Genomic DNA, 21,660 nt, shown 5'->3' on the forward strand with positions numbered 1-21,660 from the left:
CATGACGTCAATTTCAATCACTCCACTTTATAAACGCATTACTGATGACCGTGAAATGGGGTCTGGTACCGAGGAAAAATTTTAATCTTTCAAAAAAATGTTATTATTGGAGATTTGAAGGGGAGGGAATAACTAGGTTTTTTTTTTGTTATGTCAAGGTGACATCACAACGCACTTGGTGATAGTGTATTATGTAAGGTGTGAGGTTCTACTGTATTTCGTGATACATTATATGAAGGTGACATCCTACTGTGTTTCATCGATACTTTTTGATGTAAGGGTGACATCGTACACTATTTGGTGATACTTTATTTTGTGAGGGTGACTTTCTACTGTATTTGGTGATACTTTATTTTGTGAGGTTGACTTTCAACTGTAATTGGTGATACTTTATTTTGTGAGGGTGACTTCCTACTGTATTTGGTGATACTCTATAATGTCACCTAATGATACTGCGCTTTGTGAAACTTTGTTACATCAACACAACACCCTACTGCACATTTTAATACTAAGTAGACCAGGTGACCACACAACCACCATGTGATGTTAATGTGACAGTTTACTGCACTAAGTAGACCAATTTAAAGTAACCACACAACCACCATGTGATGTTAATGTGACATTTTACTGCACTAAGTTGACCATTTTTTTAAAATGACCACCCAACCACCATGTTATGTTACTGACAGTGGGTTGTTGCGACCAGTGACTTAAACAAGCTGTTGATGCGGGCCTACCAAGTACCAAACCCACTGGGTGAATCTCATTGAATCAACACAATGACTTTTGCCACACTTCTGGTAATGATGGACATACGACATTTACGACTCACGTTTACAGCTACCACTATGTGACATATATGTCAACGGATTGTTGTAATTTCTATCACACGTTTATTTCACCAAATTCTAGTGTATGCTCTATGTCATTTATGTCGCCATGTTTTAGTCTCTACTCGCTGAAATTAATACCAAGTGACTAAGGTTTAGTAACACCTTTCTGGCATTTTTGGCATCATAGATTAACCCAAGTACTAGATGACATGAACATACTGCACTCAATGACACATATGACATCTGCTTCAGATCACTCAAAAAATATTATTTTTTTATAAAATTTCCAAACAAATAACTTCAAGTTCACAAATGTTTGCCCTGTGTCTGCACTCTTTGCTCTAATGGAATTGTGACCTTGCATTAATTTCATATGTTTTCAATTTTCTAGAGAATAGTGCATTTATATGCAGAACATGAAAATTTTTCCGTAATCGTCTTTAAATGTAGACAAAAAACTAAGTGCATTTTGGATTCTATTGTTTAGCACAAAATTTATTTTAAAAAAAACACGTATTTGTTTGCTGAATGTATTTCTTTTATTGAAATGACTAAAAAAAACCTCATTCATGGATGTAACACTATGAAAGGGTTTAACCTCAGAGAGGTTCTATTTGAAGCTGGATTTGGTGCGTTCTTAAAGGTTTAACCTTAGAGACCTTCTCTATTTGAGTGCATTCTTAATGAAAAATATATTTAAAATAAAACGCAACGTTTCATCAGATATTTTAAAAACCCTTTTGTTCTTGCTTTATTACGTAATTCTCCGTGCATTAGTCGGGTCTTTTAAAAACATTAAAGACGGTGGTTATGTAATCTGGCGGTCAAATGACGCACACTGCAATTAGGTTAATTAAAATTATAAATATATTGTATTACAATTTATGCAGCAGTTTCAAAAATGTTTTTGTTCACATTTCAAAAACTAGGCTTTAAAGTTCATCTTGTATGTCTAATTTTTTAAATTGTAATTACTAAATGCATATTACATGTTGACTTGTCTTTCAATTCATTAACCTCCACTTTAATTTATCTGACCTGCGTCCACGTGTAGGTCTAAACACAAAATTTTAATTGATTTTCTCTAATGATCCACTATTACTTATGACATTTTCGAACAGGAATATTGATTCTTGCTTTTATTTATTACACCCAGCTTTCTTACAGATTCTCTATTCCCCCCCCCCTCTCTCTCTCTCTCTCTCTCTCTTGTCCCCTTTACATCTTCTCCTCCCCTTCCTACATTAGAGCCTCCATTACTTAACCTCCTTGCCTCCTACCTTCTTACTACCCTGCCCTCTTCACATACCTCCCCCACCCCATTCTTCTCTTCCACAGACCCTCCATTATTTAACTTTCATCCCTCTATCTCAAATCCCTGGCCCCATCTACATACCTGTCTCCCTTTCTCCCCTTCCTCACCTTCTCCCCCACCCTCCATTACCTCCCCGCCAATCTTATCTAGGCGCTCTGGTTATTATTTTATCCTCCTGTTTGCTAGTTGATCATTAGCAAGACCAGCACGTCACAAACCCCGTCTGTTAATTAGACATTCAGACCTCACACGATGCTATCTCAAAGAACTTTTTTATCGCAAGAAGATGTTTGATAAACAAGCACTAGCCGAAAAAATAGTGTCAGAGACCTGTATATTTATTCTGCCAATGGGCATTTGGGTAAGGAAATAATGGGCAGACGTTAGATCACTCAGATGACATGTTAGATCACTCAGATGACATGTTAGATCACTCAGGTGACATGTTAGGTCACTCAGGTGACATGTTAGGTCACTCAGGTGACATGTTAGGTCACTCAGGTGACATGTTAGGTCACTCAGGTGACATGTTAGATCACTCAGGTGACATGTTAGATCACTCAGGTGACATGTTAGATCACTCAGGTGACATGTTAGGTCACTCAGGTGACATGTTAGATCACTCAGGTGACATGTTAGGTCACTCAGGTGACATGTTAGGTCACTCAGGTGACATGTTAGATCACTCAGGTGACATGTTAGATCACTCAGGTGACATGTTAGATCACTCAGGTGACATGTTAGATCACTCGGGTGACATGTTAGGTCAGTCAGGTGACATGTTAGATCACTCAGGTGACATGTTAGATCACTCGGGTGACATGTAAGATCACTCAGGTGACATGTTAGATCACTCAGGTGACATCACTCAGGTGACATGTTAGATCACTCAGGTGACGTGTTAGATCACTCATGTGACATGTTAGATCACTCAGGTGACATGTTAGATGACATGTTAGGTCACTCAGGTAACATGTTAGATCACTCAGGTGACATGTTAGATCACTCAGGTGACATGTTAGATCACTCAGGTGACATGTTAGATCACGCAGGTGACGTGTTAGATCACTCAGGTGACATGTTAGATGACATGTTAGATCACTCAGGTGACGTGTTAGATCACTCAGGTGACATGTTAGATCAATCAGGTGACATGTTAGATCACTCAGGTGACATGTTAGATCACTCAGGTGACATGGTAGATAACTCAGGTGACATGTTAGATCACTCAGGTGACATGTTAGATGACATGTTAGATCACTCAGGTGACATGTTAGGTGACATGTTAGATCACTCAGGTGACATGTTAGGTGACATGTTAGATCACTCAGATGACATGTTAGATCACTCAGGTGACATGTTAGATCACTCAGGTGACATGTTAGATCACTCAGGTGACGTGTTAGATCACTCAGGTGACATGTTAGATCACTCAAGTGACATGTTAGATCACTCAGGTGACATGTTAGATCATTCAGGTGACATGTTAGATCACTCAGGTGACATGTTAGATCACTCAGATGACATGTTAGATCACTCAGATGACATGTTAGATCACTCAGGTGACATGTTAGATCACTCAGGTGACATGTTAGATCACTCAGGTGACATGTTAGATCACTCAGGTGATATGTTAGATCACTCAGGTGACATGTTAGATCACTCAGGTGACATGTTAGATCACTCAGATGACATGTTAGATCACTCAGATGACATGTTAGATCACTCAGGTGACATGTTAGGTCACTCAGGTGACATGTTAGATCACTCAGGTGACATGTTAGATCACTCAGGTGACATGTTAGATCACTCAGGTGACGTGTTAGATCACTCAGGTGACATGTTAGATCACTCAGGTGACGTGTTAGATCACACAGGTGACATGTTAGATCACTCAGGTGACATGTTAGATCACTCAGGTGACATGTTAGATCACTCAGGTGACATGTTAGATCACTCAGGTGACATGTTAGATCACTCAGGTGACATGTTAGATCACTCAGGTGACATTTTAGATCACTCAGGTGACATGTTAGATCACTCAGGTGACATGTTTATCACTCAGGTGACATGTTAGATCACTCAGCTCCGAAGAATCACAACAAACAGAACAACACATGAAGAAAATTTTGTTTCAACTTCGCAAAACAAGTTTAATATTCTCAGTGAGTTTTCTTATAATTATTCTTATTACCAAAAATGTGTGCGAATAACAAAATAAACCCCAAGGAATGAAACCGGTATCCGGAATGTCTTGACCCGTTATCTTTCCCATCACTTAACAAAAGTCGATTTTTTGGAAGAGATGAAAGCTCCAGCGACAACACAAAACCGCGTTCAGACCAGCTGTTGTTTACATCAGTCATCTGACCAGATGATTTCCTCGATATGACGTTATGTAAGTCTTTATATAAGACTCATTGCTTCGTCCATTGGACAGTGGCTGCTTGATTTATCAAAAACAAATTCCTCATTACATATGTCTTCATTTGAGACTTGAATTGCTTCGCTCATTGGACAGTTGTGTATTTAGCCTTGAATTTTAAAACGGTGACCTTGATCTTATCCCCAGCTTACCCCAAGTCCCCCCCCCCCCCATCCCATCCACCCACCCACATACACACGTCAAATTGACGTTCTCAATACCCGGAAGTGTTTTTGTAACAGATGGGGACGGGGGGGGGGGGGGGCTGCAGTTTTGTTTTGATCGTCAAGACATGTTGATCTCTTGTCTTAACCGGGAAATCTTCCTGGCGCCCTGCACATTGCAGACGATTAGTGAAGTGGGACATTTTCCCCAATTTGAGAAGCTGGACATTTTTTCAAATTATTGACGGGGTACATTTTCCCCATTTAGTGAAGTGGGACATTTTCACTGAATTGTTAAGGGAAATTTTTCCCAATTTTTTGAAAGGGGACATTTTCCCAACGGTTTAATTGGTCGTTCCCTAAAGTTTCATAGGTCCTTATATGGCTCTGTATCCAATTTCCTCGGAGCTTAAAATACTTGTTAAAAACTTAATCACCGGCTTACTTCATCAGTTGAATCATACTTAATTTTGTCATATTAGAGACAACAAAAGCCTAAGGTATGGGTTGCTCATCTTAATATTCTAAGTTACCGATGCATAAGATATAGGCCTAAGCCATTTGTCATAACGGCATAATATTGTTAAAAAATTATCTTAATTCAAAAACAAAGTAAGACGACTTAGAGCACACGTTGTGTCTGCAGCTTATTTGCAATGTGTGAGTGGGTTGTGTGTGTGTCAAGCATGAAGGCTGGATGTTTTAAATTCAAATTTGATGTTTCTCTTTTTTTAAGTATCGCATTAAACATGAAGTGGTAGGATTAAAATTTTAATTATATTTTAGCTGAGTAAGACAGACGAATAAATTACACGTGAAAACGAAATGAGCATTGATCTAGTATCTTGAAGGTCAGGCCGAGAGGGGCTCAAACCTCTGGAAACATTGATCACAATCTGCATTCATTATCGTCTCTAGAAGCCAACAGGGGCTGTTGTCTGGCTGTCGTACAGCTTCTAACAGGGGATGTTCTCTGTCGTACAGCTTCTAACAGGGAATGGTGTCTGACTGTCGTACAGTTTCTAACAGGGCTGTTGTCTGGCTGTTGTACAGCTTCTAACAGGGGCTGTTGTCTGGCTGTTGTACAGCTTCTAACAGGGGCTGTTGTCTGTCGTACAGCTTCTAACAGGGGCTGTTCTATGCCTGTAGCACAGCTTCAATACCCCAAAACTCACTCACTCATCTAGAGTTAATTTTAAAAAATCTGGATTCAGTAGAACTTGTAGCCATCAACATCGGGGGCACATACAACGAATACTGTCCTCTTTGATCGCTCAGAAAAAGAAAACAATCCAAAAATATTTTTCTCTCATATCAATATTTCAGTACACAGATCAAGCAACCTTACCACACAAATTTAAGAGAGTATATATCCTTACGTTTTTATTTGCACAACTTTATTCATTTTAACCTGCAAAAAATAGCGCCCAACACAGTTATTAACTTCCGATGCACACCCCCCCCCCCCCCAACTCGGTTGAAGTAATTTATCTTCTACGGTATTACTTATACCTCTCGCCAAACCAAACACGTCTTGTCCTCAGAATAAAATCAATCACATCTTGCAATCGACTGTCTATTCCTGTACCCTGCTCGATTTCCACCCATAATCAATTCCGCCTGCATCCGACGTTGACCGTCGTATAGCGAGACAATGCACCGAATTGAAAACGCCAGCATGGGACTACAATGAGTAAATTGTACCCGGGCTTACACAAGCCCTGTCGTGGCAGAAGCCATTACATGTCTTTGTTCTACTTGCGCTGATGGGATCTTTTCTCGGGCTGCATGGTTTTATCATACACCGGATGTAACTGGCGGGGCTATAAATAGTGCGAGAATTCCCGCTAAGAAAGGTGTAATCGGAGATTGTTTTTGATGACATAAAAGATGGGACAGTCTGTAAAAAGATATTTTATGTTATTACGTGCGGGTCATGATATTTAGTTTGTTTGATATAATATGTAAGCACGACGTCAATGTGAAAACGTAGTCTGTATAGGCACGATAAAAACATAGACTTTCTAATTGATATTTTACATACTTTTATTTTAAGACATTTACTTATTTTTACATTGGGTGCTTTTAAATTAGATGGTGTTGGGTAGCTAGAAACGCTAGATGTCATCTAAGGTGGATTGGAAATGTACACAGCATTGAGTTCATCGGATTAAAGTCAAGTTCCCGTGTAAAACCTGACAAAGTAAAGTAGTTCCCCTGTTCCTGTGACCTAGACAAATAAGGTGGATTGGAGATTTGGATTATTAACACATCTTAAAGCAACAAATGCCAACAACGCTGAGTTGAAAGGATCAAAGTATAATAAATGTAAAGTTCCCTTGTAAAACCTGACGACCCATGTGGCAAGTGAAGTAGAGTTCACCTGTTTCTGTGACCTCGGCATTTGAAGGGGGACTGGAGGTTTTCGATGATTTCAAACAGCGATGAACACATCGCATCAAACAGCGAAGAGCTCATGGGATAAAATAAGATATAATGTCGTCTTGGTTTAAATATAACTTTAATAAAACATCACAAGAGATCTATTTACAACAAACCTCAAACTAATCTAGGCAATCTAATTTTAAATATAGGTAAAAAAATAGTTCCTATTTTATCATTGAATATAGCTTATACCCTACTTTTTAATATATATTTTTCATTTAAACCTGAAGTGTTTAACAACAATACAAAAAACTTGTGATATTTGAAGATGTCGTTTTTAAAATATCCCCAACAATAAAAAAAACCACATGTCTGACAACAGCATGATGAAAGAGAAAACGTTGAGTTCACTAAGGCATTCAAATCAATGTTTGTTGGCTGTACGGATTAAGCAAAAGGGCTGAGCTTTAGACAGAAGCAAATTGGAAAAGGATGGAACGGCCCCGGGACATCGAACGTAATTGGAGCAAATTGCGCAAAACGTTGAAGTTTGGACAAATGAAAAAAAAACGGACCAGGAATATTTTTATACTGCTACCTGTTTGGATGTATGACTGAAGTAATCTAAAGAATAAATATTTACTAAAGGTGCGGATCGTGCTTGCACAACACTTGATTTATTTTTAGTTTCTTCTTAATTGCATACTTTTATGAAACGTCAATTAATTTAAATTAATTAATCGTTCCAAAAATTTTGCAAATATTTTTAGCCTTTTACGTAAAATTAATCAAACCCGATAGACAAATAAGATGAAATGCGTTTTTCTCTTTGATGTCTCTCGTTTTATTGCCGGGGGATATTCTAATTCCGCTAAAACACCTTTTAAATATGAATATTTCTTAAACTTTTCGAAATCTATTTTAAATTCAAAGCTTGGACATCAATTAAGATTATCCTAACAATTTCGAAATTAAAGTTGAAACGTTTTAATTCCCTGTTGGGTGTAGCTTAGAGTATAACAACCTAATAGTACTGAGCAAGCTAAAAGTAACCTGGCCAAGGTTAGTTCTAGAGTTCGATAACTGGCGTCAATCTATGCTGGACTAGAAACGTTTTAGCTAATATAACCCCTGAACAACCCCCCCCCCCCACATCATTAACTAGTAACTGTCAGTGGACACAGGAGAGTTGTGCTATCGATGTGTTTATATTCCCCAAACGCCTGGGCTGTGTAAGCCATTGTAAATATGGGGCGTCTGTTTAACGTAGGGGACGTAACGCTTGTTGTTGAACGTTTTTCTTGTTTTGGGGACGTTTCTCGTGAGACACGGCGTTTTGATTGGAACCCCTTAGTTTAGTTCACACAAAAACACTAGCAAAGTTTGTCTGTTGTTTTTTAAATCTAGAATTATACAATAAAGATATGTTCCTTTTTAATGTAGGGCTAAAAAAACTTAGTTTTCTACTTCATAAGCTTAAAATTTACTTTAAACATTTTTTATTCTTTAAAAAGTTGTAAAGATTTTGGTAAACACGGAAATTGTGTGGCTAGTGAAAAAATGTTCCAACGCCGTTACATCGTCTGTGTGGAAACAGGTCCTAAATATGTAAGTCCAAATTATGCTGGGACCAGTGAAAGTGCTGAGGTCACTTGACTGTATAACCCCTAGGCGTGATCAAGAATTCATCATACAATGTCTTAATGCTCGATCACAGCATCCAATCCAAATCTCCCAATTTAAAGTCCAGTGTCATTTATAATGCCACAAAATTAACTCCAAAACTTCTTCTGGTCATTTGTCCGATTACTCTATTTGAAATAAAATCTCAAAACTTTAGCTATAACTCTACAACTTAAATTTCTGGTTAAAGGGGCGGCAAAAATAAATTAAAAAATCCTCTAAAAAAACACTGTTGTCAACAGTAGATAAACCACGGACACAATAACGTATCTCATACACTATTCCAACTCACGTATTTTGTGAGCTCTTCGCCTATACAAACCAGTTTTTATTGCTCCATCAAAATACTCTCCCCTGTAGAGAATTGTCCAGTCATAAAGAATCTTCAAACTTGTATTTCTCAATGCCTGAGTGGAGCCATCAAGAATTACGTGCCGGTAGGGCTAAGACCAATTTGTCTCGGAATGAAAATTCTCCAAAACTCGTAATTGACCGTTTTCAATTTTAAGCATTGGGTAACTTCACTTATTTCTGAATTGTATTCCACATTTTCTTTTTAAAAAACAAATTAATCTCAAGGTCTTTATTTCAAATTGGTATTTTTTTTAAAGACTGAGTTTTAAAAAACAAAACTCATTCTAAATCATTAGCTATGTATTTTGTTTGCTACTTCAGAAGAAACCCTACAGTAAGATCAGCAAATAAGACCACACTTTCTTGAAGTAATCAACCGGCAGAGGTTCTCAGAACTCTTTGTTTCATAACAGCAGTTCTATATAGAAGGTAATGTTTTATTTCTGGCATTGTATAACAGAGAGAACTTTACCATCCAGAGACAAAATTTGAACTGATGAACTTTAACTGCACAGTTGATTTCAAAACAAAAACTTGCTCAAGGTTTACATTGTACATTAGAAAAACAAATTGTGGCGTTAAACTTTACTAGGTAGGAGGGAGAGTTGGGGAGTTGTTTTTGGGCGGATCTAGGGGGTGGTGAGATGGAGGGGCTTAACCCCCCACCCTCCAACTTTCCAAAAGAAAATTTGGAAAAACTTTTAGTAAACGAAATAATTCTATCGCATCTTTTTCAAGTTTGATATTTTTTATATTTATATACAATGTATTTCTTAAGAGCTACATGGAAGCTTCTCCACCCCTTCCCCCTTCACATGATATATATATATATATATATATATATATATATATATATATATATATATATATATATATATATATATATATATATATATATATATATATATATATGGGGTGTTAATCTCATTGGAATTTTGATCTTGAAGACGCCTAGCTGTTTAGTCATACAGGAGAAGCCATGTAAAAAAATATAAAATAGCATTAGGACTGACGTGTGTGTGTGGTCGAGGGGGGGGGGGGGGAGGGTGGAGTGTTTTTATTAGTGAAGTACGGGCAATGTTTGAATGACCGGACAGGTTTTAGTGTTATGCCATCAAATGACGCGGCCTAGCACAAGTAATTTATGTCTACCCTCTATATGAAGATACGATAGTCAGTGGTCAGCCTTAGGGTGTTGTGATATGATTCGAATATGTAGCAAGGAACCTTTTAAAGACATCTAGAAATAGCTTGGGATAGCCGTAGTTTGAAATTATGGCATCCAGTGGATATTTTATTCGGCTTAATAACATCCAGTAGCTTCTGTAAATAATTATATTAGCATGCTACTATTTCTCTGGAACTTTATACCATCAATCACTTATAGCTCATTAAAATAAATTTAAAACTTGCATTAAAACTAATATTATCTGTCCTCCGTCACCAAACTGTCCAAAACGCAGTTGTCTATTTAATTATTGTGCTACAATGTAGAATTTTGCAACAATTTAACAATATTTTTAGAAATTTTCAACAAAAGGTTTTTTAAAAACTTTTTTTATTGTTGATTCTAACGTTGACGTATTGTTGAAAAACCTTTTGATTCGCAGTTTTCTTGATGTTTTTTTTTTTTAAATTCTTTTTCAATCACATAAAAAATGTATCAAGGTTACCGTACATTCTGTATAATAAGTCGTTTGTGTGCAAAGTAAATGTTCTGAATTAAAGCTGATCCCAATCAGTTGACTTAGATCGAATTAAACAAAACTTTCATTTCCTAATTGGGTGTTTTGTTTTTCCAACGCTAATTCCTTAAAGGTCAAATCAATATTTTAATTTCGCAATGCCCTCTTCATGTCAATTTTTCGCGAACTTAAGTTTTTTCTATCTCCCCCCCCCCCCCACCCCACCACCACAAATGTTCTAAATTCAAACCTTTAATCATTTCACTGTGTATTTTTTATGGCATTCGAAGCCTTTAATATTCGAACCTCGACTTATAATTTTGAACACTACCCACAACTGAAAGAATTTCAAGAAAAGTTCACCTTGAAGACGCGTTCGTTGTCAACGTGAAGTTTCTACGCGGTAATTCGTACTCTTATGTAACTTGACATTTTCAACTTGAACAATTTAATTTGACGTGTCAACAATAATTGACTAAACTATCACTCAGCGAGTGGGATTTCCCAATGCTGTTTCTTTTTTTTTTCTGCTATTTTGGTGAGTAGGTTTACGTATGTTCTATTTTTAACTCATATAAAGTCATCAGTATGTTCTGTCTTCTAGATCCGTTTGATATCGTGTGAGATGGTTTGACTTCATTTGTTGAAGGTTTGACTTTATTTCTTCAAGGTTTGACTTTATTTCTTCAAGTTTTGACTTTATTTGTTCAAGGTTTGACTTTATATGATCAAGCTTGACCATATTTGTTCAACGTTTGACTTTATTTCTTCAATGTTTGACTTTGTTTCTTCAATGTTTGACTTTATTTGTTCAAGGTTTGACTTTATTTCTTCAAGGTTGACTTTATTTCTTCAAGGTTGACTTTATTTCTTCAAGGTTGACTTTATTTCTTCAAGGTTGACTTTATTTCTTCAAGGGTTGACTTTATTTCTTCGAGCTTTGACCATATTTGTTCAAGGTTTGACTTTATATGATCAAACTTGACCATATTTGTTCAACGTTTGACTTTATTTGTTCAAGGTTTGACTTTATTTGTTACACTAGTTTGATAAAACTTTACGTGATTGTTGAAGCCGTTTGACAACCTATTTTAAACTGGTTTAACACCATATGTTGAACTGGGCTAGCATCAGTTTTGCATGTTTTTGGTGATTTTGGTGAGCTGGTTCAACGTATTGATAACTGGTTCGACAAAGTTTTTATTGAAAGTATTTAATTGATCTGTTTTTATTGAATTGTTCGCGAAGCCTGTGGCTCAATGAACCAGTTTAACTTGAAACACCATTAAAGTTTTTAGTCTGACATTACTTGCTCAATTCGATTAACATCATTTAACCCTCTCGTTTAACTGCATTTAATTAACTGGATGACAACACTCGGAACATTTTTTTTCTTCTAGCGGTTCCATTAGCGTCCAAATATCGATACTAAATCCCCAGAGAATTGCTAGTGGCTTTATCGCTACTCAGATAGAAGGACTATTGGTTTTTTTCTTTGAAAAAAAAAACATCAATTTCCCTAAAAGATGAGGAAAGGCGATTGTTCTACTTTTGGAACTTTTTCAATTAACAAATGCAACGCTTTTAATGGTAAATGTCAAAGTTTTAAGCTAAAGACGGTTTTATTTTACAAAGAAAAAATTGTTACGAATATTTCAGACGAGACAATTATAAAGCTATGTAAGCATTTTCCTCTACTTTTTAAAGCAGGCTTTTTATTATTTTTTTCAATAATGTGTTTATTTTGTGTGATGTCGTTGACCCATTTATCTAGGAGCGGGAGTATTATGTTTAAATTTAAAAACATCTTCTCTCAAATCTTTCGTTGTTTCATTAACAATGTATGCTATTAAAAAATTAGTGTTAATATATAAACATCTTCTACATAAAATCTTACTTTCTTCGTTTATTAAGTTTATTTAAGGAATATAAATTTAATCTGAAGTTAGAATCAAACAACACAAGTCACTGGCATAAGCAGGAGGGGGTTGGGGGGGGGGTATATATATATAAAGTATGAGGGGGTGTAAATCGAAAGTTTGAGGGGGGTATAAATCGAAAGTTTGAGGGGGGGGGGGTGCAAATCAAAAGTTTTTAGGGGGGGGGTGCAAATCGAAAGTTTGTCCCCGGGTAAAAATTTGAACCCCCCCCCCCCCCCATGAAACGATCCTGGCTACGCCACTGACACAAGTGTATTGACAGAATAAAATATTTTTTTTACAAGAACGATCTATTGTTTTAAAACATCGAGTTTTTAAAACTTCAGCTTTCCAACCAATATGTATATTGTAATAAGGTTACTTGTGGGTTGTTTACAAATAGTGCAACCACTCTTATTGAGTCTTTTTTACAGGGTTGTCATTCTTGGGTTTATATCATTGATTCGAATCTTTAGTCAACTAGAACCAGATTATCTAAAGCTCATGATTTACATATATGACTATCATGAACATTAGAGGGGAACACGAACAGTATCGGTCTTTAAGTTGAAACCACCAAACGTCCACAACTGATTAGATCGATACTCTCAGATTGTAATCACCTCCCTTATCAACGGTAGCATCTTCTAAGCGAATCACCTCATTTGCATTATTGCACTAGACCCTACACCAGGACCAGTCTCGGCTAGACCCGGGGTCTGGGAGTGCTTTGAGAGTACGGTAGTCTGGATTCACCTTCCCCCATATTGTATCCTTTTTCTTGACTAGCCAGGAGCCTGGATAGGATGCTTGTCTTTGACGTCATGTGCCCAAACAATGATAACCTCGGTCATTGACCTCTAGGTTTAAAAAAAATCTGAAAGCAATTTGATGTTTCTTTTGTTTTACCCTCAAAGATGATTATGACAAAATGTGTGCATTATTTTTTTTTTCGAAAATTGTAGCTAGATTATGTTCAATTTTAAAAAAGAAAAGTAAATCGAACATGCAATTACTATATATTTTTATGTTTAAATTTATTTATTTTTTAAATTAAAAAGTCGTTTTGATTTAAATGAAAAATAATGAAATGAAGCATTAAGTACGAAATTTAAAAAATATATATAGCTGTATTACTTTGCTGATTTAAATTAAAAGTAATTAAATTAAGCATTCGACACAATATAATCGAGATGCAAATTACTTTGCAAAAAAATGTTTATAGCCAGCAATATATGTACATTCAAATACTAAAAGCACACAATCAACATATATGTCAGTACTTGAATCCCGTAATCTATTTCAGTACTTAAAGCACACAATTTAAGGCAAGAATGTCTTATTTTTAGACTAATTCGATATTAAATTTGTCATTTTACATTAATTTGAATATATTTTCTATTAACGTATTCGCGAAATATGTCTGGAATCTAAGATATGTATCTATTTTTAAAGCATGCATACAATGCCAGCTTAAAGTGATGGTTATAAAGAAATAGGTCTACTTGACGTGATATTTAATCGATCAGGTAGAAGGTGATTTTTTTGTGTAGGCCTACTTGTATATCTTTAATAGATGTATTGAAAAGTAGAAAATAAAACAACTATAAAAGCATCAATATTATAATAACAAGTTTATCAACGCATTGATAATAGGAATTTAAATATATTTTCTCTAGCTATAAAATAAATATAAAGCTTTGACAGCAAACTACATTGAGAAGATTTCTAGAACAACCCGGAAAAATATGTGCAAGCGGAAAGCAGCGCAAACAGAAAAAATGCGCAAATACAACTCATTATACTAATACACTAATTTTCTAATAGTTCGTTGAAAAATGTTTTACTATGCTACAATGTACACGTTTTCATTCTGTGCTTGAGTCTCTAACTGCTCGATTTAACAAAACAAAAACGTCTTTGCGCTCTTTTTCGTGCGCATTTGTTCCATTGCGCATCCTTCCGGTCAACGCTTATTATTTTTGTAAAGGTTTTATATGTGTTTTATTTGTCAATATTTAGACTAACATATACCCTACATTTTTAATAAACCTGAGATATTAAGCAACATGGAACTCTCTCACTACATAATTTGCGAGCCGGGCAGGAATCGAAAGTTTAGAATTTATCAGAGGCATTTTTTTCTAGAATTGCCGTCGGAAGCGGTCCGTTTATATGATTCTATTTGGAAGTGGTCAGTTTCTATAACCACATTTGGAAGTGGTCAGTTTCTGTAATTACCTTCGGAAATATGTCTTTTCTAGAATTACATTTGTTAAAGGTAAGTGTCTAGAATCATTAAAACTTAAAAGTGTTGTAACCAAAGTTTCAACAAAAAACTATCTTGATTTCCGTTTTTGCTTGTGTTTTTAAAAACTTTTCCTATGTAAATACAATACATATATATAAACAAGTTGGGTATATTTATATTGCCTATATAAACAAGTGGGGTATATTGTTATTGCCTACATAAACAAGTTGGGTATATTTTGTATTGCCAAGTCCAAAACCAAAACAATTTTCTTTTTTTAAGCTTCACTGCACTCTTGTAAGCGACTGCTCGTGATTTCAAATATAAAATTTCATTTAGAGCAATCGATGTGGAAGTTGCGGCAATAAAAAACGCGCTGAACTTTTAGAATATCTGTTGTTGTAACGGTAAAATAACATAATTACAAAATGTATCGGTGTTGTAGAGCTGATATTATCCGGGAAGCTCTGGTGAATGTTTAATGGATTAAAATTCCTGTGGTAACACATCAGTACTTTTAGATCAATATTTGCGGTTCGATGAATTCTCTACCAGTCGAGAGTCGTTCAACTCAATCTGTTGCTAATTAATGCTGTTGGTTTCATCATATGTTCCGCTTGACTGGGCTTTGTATTTATCACTACTTGTAATGGCCTTGTGGCTAATCAGCAGTGTTATATGGTGGTCCTGTGGTTCTGTGGTCCTGGGATCATGTGGGCAAGTGATCCTTTGATCCTGTGATTCTTTGAACTTGTGGACCTTGGATCCTGTAAATTTGGTATCTGTGGGCCTGTGAATTGTGGCTATGTGATAATGTAATCATGTGGCTCAGTGGTCCTGTTGCCGTGGCATCGCGTGGTCTTGTCGTCCTGTGAAGCTAATGCCCAAGGAGCATGTGGCCCTTAGATCATGTTGCCCTGTGGTGTTGTGGCCAGGGGATCACGTGGACATGTGATCATGTGGCCATGTGGTCCTATAGCCATGTGATCCTGTGGACTGTGATGCTCTGTACCTGTGAACTCGTGGCTCTTTGATCAAATGGCCCTGGTACTGCTGTGTACCGGTGACCTTGTGGCCCAGGGATCACGTAGCCCTGTGACACTGTGGCCACGTGATGCTGTGGCCCTGTGATCCTGTGTGCTTTTAATCGTGTAGTACCTGCATCCTGTTGTAGCACTAGGATTCTGTGAACTTTTGATTCGGTGTACTTGTGATCAGGTGCCATTGGATTGATCATGTGATTCTGGAATACTGCTACAAAAGAGTTTGGCTGACGCACTTTGTTTGTGTAGTAACTGTTTATGTCGGGATGTCAACACATTTTGTATCCGTAACACTTTTCGTATGTATCAGTCAACACCTTTCGTTTGAATCAACCAGCACCTGTTTGTTATCAATATCTACTGTTGGTATAGTTTGTTATAAAACGCAAATATCTTTTAAGTAACCCCAAATATGCATCATTAAATCACAAGGTTTTAAATTGCGCCAACTGCTAATTAACTGGCATATCTTTCCATCTGACGAATACGATCTTTCGAAACCTAACACCTTGTATTTATTTGTATGGAGTTGCTTCCTAATTTTTGAAAAATTTTGTATTTTTGTCTTAAATCATGAGGGGTTCTAGTTTCCAAAACTTTTTATTTTTAAGATTTATTTTAAATATAATATGGGTTTTTCGCTCCACATCGCATTAATAATAAATTGATGTGTCCAGTTATAAACAAATTACGACATTTATCTTTCATATTATAAAAAAATTCATAAAATATTTAACCTTCATCTATTTTTTAACACTTTTCGTTGCGGTCAAGTATTTGCCGACTTCTTATCTTAAAGAAAGATGCACACGAAAACTTTCTCCTCAGAAGAAATATCTCACCAAACTCTTTCCCCCCCCCCCCCCCCCCCCCCCCCCTCGCCAAAAGCCGACACTTCGAAGATCAAAATCAAAATTCATTAACGCGCTATATTATTTTTCTCTTTTTTCTTCCATTAAAATCATCATATCATTAAATCTCTCATCTTCTGCGAATATTTTTTTATGATTAATTTTTTTCCCCCTCTCCAAAACTGATGAAATTTACACCCAGAAAAAAAACCGCGCGTTAATTATCCGTCTCTTCTGTGGTTCTTGTTTTCTCTAACCGAAAAAAAACAAAACTAAACCGGTCTCAGGGCGATGGGAGAATGAGATCGTGACGTCACGGCACGGCGAGATAGGCCGGCATATTGTCCGCCATTGTAAGGGGAGGTAATTAACGCGGGGAATGTACGTTGCTAAGTAAGCTGCCCTTTTAAGCTTTAATTTAGGCTGGGAAAATCGTAGGACATCAAACAACTAGGCTAGTATTAATAAGTGTAAATATTTTTTTTCTGTATTGATATAGGCCTGTTGTACTGTAGAACTGTTCTAGGTTGCTTGTTGGTGAGATGTTGGCCCTATATTCTGTTTACAATTTCTGCTTTTGATATTGCTGAGGTGAAGGTTTGTTGACTTATACACACATGCTATAAATGAGGTCTTTAAATATAGAATGGGTTTTTTTTTTATTGAATCAATATAAACAGGGGCGTGTCAAATTAGATATTTATATGTAAATTAAAGCAGCAAAAAGGCCAGCTCCGACCTTGTTAAGTAACGGGGACACGCCCATGTGCACGTTGTGTGTATACACCCCTGGGTGTTGGTGAGGTCATGTTTGAGCTGATTAGTGTGTGTTTATGTGTGTGTGTAGATGTTTTCTGTTCTCATCTTCAACCCGAGCTGTGAACTTTCTGTGGGCCCGAGATAAAATGGCTGCTTTTGTGAACTTGCTCGTATACAAGTAAAACACGGAGCTACAAGGAAAAACAAGCATTACCCCAACTTTGCTGTTACATTGAAGTTCCGTTTATTCTTCACATTCATTGTGGCTCATCCATAATAGCTCGGTGTATTCCTCAAACAAATTTAATGTAGCTCCTACAAATTAGCTCTGTCTGTTCTCTCACACACATGTAGCTAATCTGTCTTAGCTCTGTGCATTCTTCACACACACACTCAATTTAGCTTATACAAGTTAGCTCCGTCTATTCATTACACGGTTTTTAGCTCATTCAATTTGCTTTGTTTCTTCACACCCTATGTAGCTCATTCAACTAAGCTCCTTCTATTCTTTACACCCTATGCAACTCATCCATCTTAGCTCTGTTTATCTCATACACACCAAATATAGCTCATCCATATCAACTCTGTATTATTTACACCCTATGTAGCTCATTCAACATATCCCCGTGTATTCTTTACACCAAATATATCTCATCCATCTTAGCTCTATATTCTCAACGCAAGGCGTCCCCTTACATTTATCATGCAAATATCGCCAAGCCTCGACGTCGTATTTTGTATGACAAAACTAGTCTCTCTCTCGTATGTCCCCTCCCACAAAAAATTGGTTTCCTAATTTAAAAAAGAAACAAGCTTCACCTCCCTTGTGTATTTGACATTAGTGGAAATCTAAACTTTATTGATCTCTTGGTGGTCCGCAGTTTAGTTGAGATCTAGAACTCGCGGGGCAGGACGTGCCTGTATTACTAAAACTCCTGGAATAATTTCTCCTCATTACAAATTCCACTTCGACGATTTTCAAGCGTCTTGCGTTTTTTTTATCAAACTCCTTGGCACGACTTAAAAATCAAAGTTAGTCTGGGTTTTTCAGGCTTTTTTATAAGTCGATGTGAATATTGTTTCGCTGAACTTGAGGTTATGTTTTTAATCCTACTTGGAAAATCACATTTTACTCATCTTTGATAAATCGACCTGTAAAACATGTGTTGTTAATAAGCTTGAAAAAAAAAGAAATTAGTGATTAAAACTATGATAAATATTATAATAAAACTGTTTTTATATTTTACATTAACCTCCTTCAAGATTAAATCATTCAAATGTAAGCAGTTGTTATAAATACATTGACCTACGTGTGAAGGTAGGTGTTATGAAGCGTTGATTCCCCGCTAATGATTTATCTGACAAGCGACCAGGAAATGTGTTTTTGCATACTGGACCACAGCCCTAACGGTGATTGCCAGATAAGTCTGATTGCCTGTCTGAGGCTATTACCGGCTCCATCATTGGCCAGGTATTCACGGCGATGATGGCTTTATGGGCTGGAACGATTGGTTGGCTGGCACCAGAGGTCAACCCAGCAGCCACGTGTGGAGAACACAAAAAAGGTACCAGTGGAGATATGTAGCTACTGATGATCAATTTCTGGTACTAATGATCATTAGTTACATGAGAGATGACTGGCTACCATGCAAGATCAATATCTGGCATTGAAAAACAACAGCAAACTTTGGAGATCAACAGTTACCACTGGAAAGCAAGAGTTATCAGTATAGATCAAACGTTATCATTGGATATCAACAGTTACCACTGGAGATTAACAGTTATCATTGCAGACTAAAACTGGATGTAAACAGTTAGAACTAGAGCTCAACGGTTACCTGGAGATCAACAATTGAGGTCAACAGCAATCAAGTGAGATCAACAGTTACCATTAGAGATCAACAACCAATGAGATCAACAGTTACCATTAGAGATCAACAGTTACCATTAGAGATCAACAACCAATGAGATCAACAGTTACCATTAGAGATCAACAGTTACCATTAGAGATCAACAGTTACCATTAGAGATCAACAGTTACCATTAGAGATCAACAGTTACCATTAGAGATCAACAGTTACCATTAGAGATCAACAGTTACCATTAGAGATCAACAGTTACCATTAGAGATCAACAGTTACCATTAGAGATCAACAGTTACCATTAGAGATCAACAGTTACCATTAGAGATCAACAGTTACCATTAGAGATCAACAGTTACCATTAGAGATCAACAGTTACCATTAGAGATCAACAGTTACCATTAGAGATCAACAGTTACCATTAGAGATCAACAGTTACCATTAGAGATCAACAACCAATGAGATCAATAACCAATGAGATCAATAACCAATGAGATCAATAACCAATGAGATCAACAACCAATGAGATCAACAACCAATGAGATCAACAGGTACAATTTGCGATAAACATCACCACTAAGATCACCTAGAATCCGCCATGAAACTCCGCTTTAAAAAAACCTTTAGGTCGTGGAATGTCCGCCATGAAACTCCGCTTTAAAAAACCTTTAGGTCGTGGAATGTTCGTCAGTCTAAGACGTGCCAGATTTCCTAGATCGTGCAGGGTAACTGTGGGCAGCTTATTTCCTCCAAGACAATAATGTAGTACTCACGACGCAAATTGGTTAAAACAGCTTCCCGCAGTCTGGGGATATTTCCGGTTGCTTTTTGATAGTTTTTTTGTTTTTTGTTTATCAGAAATGAAGAAAATTTAAATTGGTTGGAGGTCAAATTTAAGATGTTTACACTACGGTCTAAAAATAGCAAGGTGTTTACGTTGGAATACGGAAAGCTTTAGTCGTTTTCCCGAAGAATATATTAGTCGTGAGGTCTGGTGGGTCGATGGTAATTGGCAATGCGTGCCATCTTGGTTTTGGTGGAGCTTTACCACCCATCTTCACCCAGCGTCACGTATGTGAGACCCCCACCCCAGGGGCGATGACATCATCATGGACGGCCACTTTACCACCAATATTCACCCAGCGTCACGGATGTGGCACCCCACCTCCAGAGGCGATGACATCATCATGGACGGCCACTTAGAATCCAATTTTTCAAAACTATATTTTAATATTTGCGAACCGTCTTGAACGCTAGAATTACTAAAGCTTTTGTACAAGATATACTTCTGAATTACTTTTTTTGTTTAGTTTAAATTAAGCGATTGTAGGGTAATAATTTCAATCTTAATCAACGTATTTTTGTAATTATGTGTGGTGTTTTATGCATAAGTTCGATAAAGCAACATTTACTTTCAACATATTGTTGGTAATATTTTTCCAGGAGCGTAGGCTGTTGTGGAGTATATGAAGTGGCCGCTCCCCCGGAAGAATTTTTTGTACATTTTTGTATAAATGAAAACCAGGAGAGAAAGAAAAAGTTGCCTATTTTTTTCCATAATAAATTGAATAGTTGTTGCCTTTTTATGTAGCCTACTCCCCGAACCCCAACCCCCACTCCCCTGCGCCCAACATAGCTACGACCAGGCTTTAACCTTAACTTGGTTACATAAATTCAGGTATTTTTATCAGCCATTTATATACAATTACACGGAAGCGTTTGTTGTTTTTTTTCTACGTCACTTCCTGTAGTTTCCGCAAATGCAGCATTACAAGAATCCGCCGTACACTTGTCACAGGAATAGCCGTGGGACCCTAGACGTTTTAATCACCAAATCAATCAGTTGAGATGCATACGTTCACGCGGGAACAGCGATAGAAATGTTTAAATTTAAAACACTTGACTTCCTTTTGAAAATCACAGGGTTGGAGAGTAGTGTCAGCTATTTATAGCATCAAAGGGACGCGGAGATTTTCAATTAATCACTGCACTTTGATAACTCAGTGTTTCTTTGGCTTTAATTTAATATATTTTAAACACGACGATGGTGAAAATAGAAGTGTCTTTAGATAGTTTTAAAGTTAGGGTTCGTTTCAACTCTAAAAAGGGAAAAACATTAATGGAATAGCGT

General features: G+C 36.8%; 1 protein-coding gene across 1 annotated transcript in view; it reads left to right on the top strand.

Annotated features, from left to right (window-relative positions):
* Positions 1-13,620, top strand: part of LOC131937779 (salivary glue protein Sgs-3-like) — a 42,858-nt gene extending 29,238 nt beyond the window's left edge. The window contains exon 3 of the mRNA XM_059295414.1: positions 13,553-13,620. Within this exon, the coding sequence (XP_059151397.1) occupies positions 13,553-13,620 (68 nt within the window). The remainder of the gene's footprint in view (positions 1-13,552) is intronic.
* The last annotated feature ends 8,040 nt before the right edge of the window (positions 13,621-21,660 follow it).

Source organism: Physella acuta, unplaced genomic scaffold (assembly GCF_028476545.2).
Source record: "Physella acuta isolate Inbredline_101_S28 unplaced genomic scaffold, ASM2847654v3 ptg000222l, whole genome shotgun sequence".
NCBI classification, from domain to species: domain Eukaryota; kingdom Metazoa; phylum Mollusca; class Gastropoda; family Physidae; genus Physella; species Physella acuta.